General features: G+C 46.6%; 1 protein-coding gene across 2 annotated transcripts in view; it reads right to left on the reverse strand.

The window, feature by feature from the left end:
- Positions 1-645: 645 nt before the first annotated feature.
- The window catches only part of mdfi (MyoD family inhibitor), a 56,309-nt gene continuing 49,454 nt past the window's right edge, over positions 646-7,500 (reverse strand). For both annotated transcript variants that reach the window (XM_076268383.1, XM_076268382.1), the window contains exons 4-5: positions 3,842-4,129; positions 646-2,354 (exon numbers count right to left, since the gene is read on the reverse strand). In XM_076268383.1, coding sequence (XP_076124498.1) covers positions 2,101-2,354; positions 3,842-4,129 — 542 coding nt within the window. In that variant the 3' untranslated portion in view covers positions 646-2,100. The remainder of the gene's footprint in view (positions 2,355-3,841; positions 4,130-7,500) is intronic.

A 7,500-nucleotide genomic window follows, 5' to 3' on the forward strand; every position in this document is an offset into this window, starting at 1 on the left:
ACAGGGCCCAGGGGGTCAGGGGGCTCTGGTCTCAGCATGTAGGCTATGAATCTGATTGAATTAAAGTATTGGCCATCCCCAAAATTCACCAGAATACAGGAAATCCCATCAAACAAATTAAAAATCCCCGTACCCACACACATATGCGAGAATTAGTGGGGGGCCGTTAATACATCTGGGCCCAGGGGCCCGAAAGTTCATAATCCATCCATGCATATTATTATTATATGATACATATTCCTACTGAACCATTTAGGTACAGGACGTTAGACCAAATGCAGTCTTCAACAGTAATCAACAATAGACTTTTTTTCCGTGTAATGTTTCAAATTGAAGTTCCCACACAAACATATTAAGTGGCGGAACATCATGTCAAATTAGTCAATTAGCGTCAGAAAACATTTGACACCATTTCAAAATACTATCCCTGTTGCAGCGACCAGCAATATTATGAATTTTAGGCTTGCAGTAAAACCGTACCGAAAATTAACCAAACCGTGACTTCAAAGCCGAGGTCCACACCGAACCATGATTTTTGTGTACTGTTACACCCCTACACAGCAGTATTCGTTCATGAATACAGGTTGTAAACACTGGCTACATAGCGCTTTACCAGGTCACCCAAAGCAAGAGCAAAGCCATAAACACATTGGACATTTTTATTTTATTCATACTGTACATGTTGATGTTGGGCATTGGAATATTTGTTTGGTGATTTAGTATGTTTTCATAGCGAAGCTAAGAACACAGAACAGATAATTGGTGTTAGTCCGTACCAGAGGCTAAGGACACAGAACAGATAATTAATTGGTGTTAGTCTGTACTAGAGGCTCCATGGCAACAGCTGCAGAACCGGCCCATCAATGAGGTATTCATGAGTTCCGAGAAGAACACAAAAACACACGTCTCTGTTAATGATCCCTACTTTTACTGGGGCGTCGTAGAACTCGGAACCATTTCCAGATTTCACATGAGATGAAAGGATCAAAGAACACGAAAGACAAAATCCGACTAATGACTCGGGTACCTACTCTACCACCTCTAGTGCCTGTGGCTGCCTCCAGCCGTCTCCAGCACACTGAAGAATAATCACTTTAAACAAGGCTATTTGAAACGTTAAAAGAAAGAAAAAAGATATTTCATTTCACTTCAATGGTTGAAATCAAATGCTTTTGAATGGAGAGATGAATGAGAGCAATTTTCCAGCATTTCTGACACGCTTCTCTTCCCATCTATGAACAGAATTAGACACAAGATTACACAGAGAAGGAAAGCACAGCACCCTCACGCTTTAGTTCCACTGTGACCACGAATAAACAGAGCTCACATGTAAAGATGCTTACCCACATCCGGACATAGAATACTGATGAGTAAAACTAAGACTTGTTAGTGAAGTGCTAGTAAACTTGGATGTTTCTCCATAGTAGCATTAGATTTGTAACTCCATATTATGAATGCTAACCCTTACACTCTCTCTAAAGAGTACCAAACATCACAGAACATTAATATCGAGATCACTGATGTCCAGTCTTGATGAATTCCAGAAGAGTATCGCATGTTGACCAAAGGTACGGCCCACAGTCAGCTGTGTGACCTCTCGTCTATCTCAACACAGCTACGCTAACAGGGGCTAATCTCCAGTAAGATCCCACTAAACTATGCTAACAATATTATTCCTAATGACAATTAGCAGAGAAACTACACTAAACTTGCCACAGAAAACTAGTTTGTGCCACTCAGCGCAGTGTGCTGTTGTGTAGGGCTTTCATACGAGAGACACACACATCCTGTCTCCACACTGGGTCACATGACTGAGTCTCCAGCTGCTGATTGGATGAAAAACCAGCCAAGTTGAAATGTTCGGAAATGTGCAGACGAAACTCAGTCACTGAGCACCGAATTCTGTTTCCAGTCACTGCTCCATCGGCCGTCTCATAGAGTCCTAAGGGCTGACGATGAAGTGTCCGATAAGTTTCAGGCGGAGGAGCTAAAACAGAGATCCTCTCATTGGCTGGGCCCAAGGCTGACCTCTGGAGGCCCTGAGCCAATAGGAGTGCAGGCAGCATGTGAGTGACAGCTAAGAGCTGGCGTTTGATTGGCTCAGGAGGAGAAGCAGAGCCCGCAGCACTCCATGCAGATCTCTAGGCAGTCGGCGGACTCGCAGCAGGCGTCGATGATGCCGCAGTCGAGGTCGCAGGGCAGGTCGCAGTCACCGCACTCCTCTGAGGCGCAGCAGCAGCAGAAGCAGGCGTCGTCCGACACACAGGAGCCGCACGTGGCACAGTCCAGCACGATGTTGCACAGCGTCAGGAACTCACAGAACAAGCACGCCAGGATGCAGTGAACGCAGCAATCTGGACAGCAGAGAGAGACATAGCAGAGGTTTAGAGGTAAATACACGCACGCACACACACACACACGCATGCACGCACACACACGCACACACACACGCACACACACACACACACATATACCTTAAAACTTCAAATAATAGCTTTTAAACTCGTCAAACTGCACCGGCTTGTATTTCAGACAGGCGTCTATATGAGAAAGGCCTTTAAATAATTTTACACAAAACTTTTCCTCTGCAAAGATGAAAAATATATCATCAAATTAATTATTATTATTATTAATAACACGCTGAATGCCTACCCGTGTTGAGATGTTGCTCATTGAGTGTTGGAGATAATATAGACATAACGATCCAAACAGCATACTGGCATACGGAAAGAATGACAGTAGGAGGTTACCAGACTGTATTAAGTTTTATTTATAATTAGAATTATTGGGTGCTTAAAAAAAAAAAAAAACTGTGCCAGGCGAAACGATGTTACGGGCTGACCAACACAAGTTGTTACCGTATAGGCTTAGCGTCGGCCTATCCTTGTCATGACAAAATAAAATATTTTTTCTCTCTCAAAATGGGATGAGTTGAACGATGTAGGACATAGCATAGGCCTATAGTCCATATTGAAGTTTAAAACATTTGGAACTCTAGCTAATTAACCTGACTCTCGCCAGATGAATTTCGTTCCGCCTAGCTCCGCTTAGCTCCACTCACATCCATCTGGGATCGGTTCCGTTGAGAGTGATTTCAGCACCAGATTGTATGGTAGAGCCAATAAGGACGCAGGGCGGGAGTTTCATAGATGTGACGTAGCGTAGATTCTCAGCGTCACGGGTTGGCTTCGATGTGAGTGGTTGAAGTAGCACGTCAATAGATGACGGACAAGTGGCTTATCCAATCTTATGCAAGGATTTTTTAATAAGGCCCAGCCTTCTGAAGCACCACTCCAATGGATCGATCCCAGATGGATGAGTGGAGCTAGGCGGAACGAAATTCATCTGGCGAGAGTCAGGTTACTAACTAAGGTATAAGTATATATACTCCTTTGATCCCGTGAGGGAAATTTGGTCTCTGCATTTATCCCAATCCGTGAATTAGTGAAACACACTCAGCACACAGTGAACACACACTAATCCCGGCACAATGAGCTGTCTGCTACAACAGCGGCTCTCGGGGAGCAGTGAGGGGTTAGGTGCCTTGCTCAAGGGCACTTCAGCCGTGCCTACTGGTCGGGGTTCGAACTAGCAACCCTCCAGTTACAAGTCCGAAGCGCTAACCAGTAGGCCACGGCTGCCCCCTAATGGTATCTAATCAGAACATTAGCGTGCGCAATCTGCACCACAATACTGCCTTAAACAGACTACAGTATCTGGCGGGTTAGCCACAAACAAACACGCCAGGATGCAATAAATTCAGCAATGCATACCCACACGCACACGCACACGCACACACACACACACACACACACACACACACACACACTCACTCACTCACCGTCCTGTGCCTCGGTAGGTATTTGCGAGCTGTTGGACTTGGAGCTGCTCTTGCTGCGCTTGCTGGTCTGGCTGGTGATGGAGGGGTTGGACTGGAGCTTCTTGGGGTTCTTCTGCCCCGCGGACGAGGAAGAGGAGGACGAGGAAGAGGCGGCACGGGGCAGCGAGGGGCCGGCGCTCCTCACGCCGTTGGACTGCGGCTGCTGCGTGTGCGGCCGAGATCCGTTCCTCAGGAGGGCCGCACTCTCGCCTGAGCGATGGAACGGGGTGGAACGTGCCTGGGGCTGACCTGTAGGGGGCGCCAAAACAAACACACACACACACACACACACAAAGATCAACCCATGAGGACTGTAAAAAGATGACTAACACACACACACACACACACACATACACATGTAACACACACATACACATGTAACAAACACACACACACACACACATTTAACAAACACACACACACAGAGGTCAACTCATGAGAAGCATAATAAGAGACACACACACACACGCGTAACAAACACACACACACACACACACACACACACACACACACACACACACACACACACACACACACACAAACACACACACAGAGGTCAACCCATGAGAAGCATAATAAGACACTCACACACACACACACACACAGATTAAACTAATGTAGATTGGCACAAAGAAATCAAACCGTTATCATCACACACACAGACCAGCACCAAACAATGGCCATCCTCTTATGCTCCAGTAGCGGCCATAGAATCAGGATATACTGCATGCTACAGTATATGCATGCTTCAGGTGCTCAGCATCAGGGTATACTGCTACAGGTGCTCAGCATCAGGATATACTGCATGCTACAGGTGCTCAGCATCAGGATATACTGCTACAGGTGCTCAGCATCAGGATATACTGCTACAGGTGCTCAGCATCAGGGTATACTGCTACAGGTGCTCAGCATCAGGATATACTGCTACAGGTGCTCAGCATCAGGACAACACTGGGGTCCTATTTGGTTATTAGGTGATGGAATAATGTTATTAAGTGATGGAATAATGGAATAATAATTCTCTTTCTGGGTCCAACGGCTTTTAGAGCCGCTCGTTTTTCTCTGTAGACAGTAAAATAAACAATGTTTCCACTATTCAGAGCAGCCTTTAAGAGAATTGTCATCCTACTACTCCCTTGTTGCCTTAACCTAATAAAACCCTATTTTTCACGGAAGCCTGGACGATACCCTTGATTATATCATCTGGCTGCACAGCTACAGTAGTTACTAAGCGATAATAATTACTAAGCGATTTTGTTTTACTCTTACTAAAACAGATGCAAGGTTTAGAAGTTGTGTAAAACGGCTGGTTGCACTAGTAAATGTTTTTTGACAAAAAAGCTGTTGGACCCGTGACGTCGGACTTAATAACTTGATAGCTGCAGCTTATGCTACAGTGCATCACAGAACTGAGTGCTCAAGGGCTTCCATAGCCAAAGTCATGAGTTCAATACACAGCAGACACACACACACACACACACACACACTATTAGAGACAAATGGTAAAGCTGTGATATGCTAAAAGTTGCTTTGTCTAAACACATCTAACGATAAAATGACGCAAGCTTGAACCAGATACTCCATTTCACACATATCGGGAGACTGTGAACAGGTAAGCAAAATAATGTCTGGCGTCAGGTAGTTTTGTTTCTGTGATCAGGCCAGGTGTAGGTGGGCATCAATAAGGCGTGTCATCAGAAGTGCTGTGCTGTGCTGTGCTGTGCTGTGTTGTGCTGTGTTGTGCTGTGCTGTGCTGTGCTGTGCTGTGCTGTGCTGTGCTGTGCTGTGCTGTGCTGTGCTGTGCTGTGCTGTGCTGTGCTGTGCTGTGCTGTGCTGTGCTGTGCTGTGCTGTGCTGTGCTGTGCTGTGCTGTGCTGTGCTGTGCTGTGCTGTGCTGTGCTGTGCTGTGCTGTGCTGTGCTGTGCTGTGCTGTGCTGTGCTGTGCTGTGCTGTGCTGTGCTGTGCTGTGCTGTGCTGTGCTGTGCTGTGCTGTGCTGTGTTGTGTTGTGTTGTGTTGTGTTGTGTTGTGTTGTGTTGTGTTGTGTTGTGTTGTGTTGTGTTGTGTTGTGCTGTGCTGTGTTGTGCTGTGTTGTGTTGTGTTGTGCTGTGCTGTGCTGTGCTGTATTGTGTTGTGTTGTGTTGTGCTGTGCTGTGCTGTATTGTGTTGTGTTGTGTTGTGCTGTGCTGTGCTGTGCTGTATTGTGTTGTGCTGTGTTGTGCTGTGCTGTGCTGTATTGTGTTGTGTTGTGCTGTGTTGTGCTGTGCTGTATTGTGTTGTGTTGTGCTGTATTGTGCTGTGCTGTGCATATGTCTTGCCTAAGGTCTGTGTATCTTTAATCAGGTGTGTATTTGTGCGTTACTAAGGTACAGCAGTGGTGTGTGTAGTCTGCTGTTTGGGGCCCCACTCAGGTATTTCTGCATCTCTGAGGATGGGGAGTGTGTGTCTGTGTGTGTCTGTGTGTGTGTGTGTGTGTGTGTGTGTGTGTGTGTGTGTTTGTGCATAAATAAGGAGCAGCAGCAGCAGTGTACACTGAGGTGATTCAGAGTTTCATCTCTGTGCCTCAGAAGAACAGAAGCTCCTCTGTTCTCTCTCTCTCTCTCCCTCTCTCTCTCTCCATTCCAGAGCAGTCATAGAGTGAGGGAAGGAAAGAGTGTGTGTGTGTGTATTTGTAAGTGTATGGAATGGAGTACTCTGAAGAGTCTGAGTTGCTCACCTGTCTAAAAGGTGAATAACACAAAAGTAGTTAGTAGTTTTTTTGAAAAATATCGTTTTAAAAGCAGCCTGCAATGACACGATAATTCATGAAATCTATTTGAACTTTATCCAGCACCTTGCAAAGCACCTCTTGAAGGAAAAGGGCCTTTTCAGTGGTGAGGCTTTGTGTGTGTGTGTGTGTGTGTGTGTGTGTGTGTGTGTGTGTGTGTGTGTGTGGTGTGTGTGTGTGTGTGTGTGTGTGTGTGTGTTTTGTGTGTGTGTGTGTGTGTGTGTATGTGCGTGCGTGCGTGCGTGCGTGCGTGCGTGCGTGCGTGTGTGTGTGTGTGGCCTTTTCAGTGGTGAGGGTTGTCTCCGGTCTAGTCCAGGTAGCACACTATGTTTTGGTGGCGTCAGACTCAGTGTTTCATGCGGTAAAGGCATCTAGTCTGGTCAGACCCTGGGTTTGGAGTGGAGGGCAGCGAGCAGGTTTGTGGAGATTTATACCTGCTCTGCTGCTGCTCTGGACTGCGTGGGTCTCTCGGGGGACGTGGGTCCAGGGGAGAGGCCCATATGTTTACAATATCCACCCGGACCAGACATAGAACCACACACCCCCCCCCCCCCCAGCACGCGTCTAGACGATTACACAACAGCATGCTCCGGATCCAGACGAGTTCTCCGTCTTTATCTTTGGGCTCAGCACACACACACACACACACACACACACACACACACACACACACACATACAGTGGCCTTGCTCTGATCCAATCTGGTTTGGTCCTGCTGTTTATCAGTACTTGTGCCAGACCTGTCCTCCACCTTACAGGCCGGTAGAGAGGTGGAATGCACACCACACACACAAATAAATACACAAACACGCACACGTCGCTAATCACACATTGATGCTAATCACATCACTGAGAG

The sequence above is a fragment of the Alosa pseudoharengus genome, unplaced genomic scaffold (genome assembly GCF_046254945.1).
Source record: "Alosa pseudoharengus isolate Yale_2024_CS ecotype anadromous, Long Island Sound unplaced genomic scaffold, YU_APseudo_1.1 YU_APseudo_1.1_scf_5, whole genome shotgun sequence".
NCBI lineage: Eukaryota > Metazoa > Chordata > Actinopteri > Clupeiformes > Clupeidae > Alosa > Alosa pseudoharengus.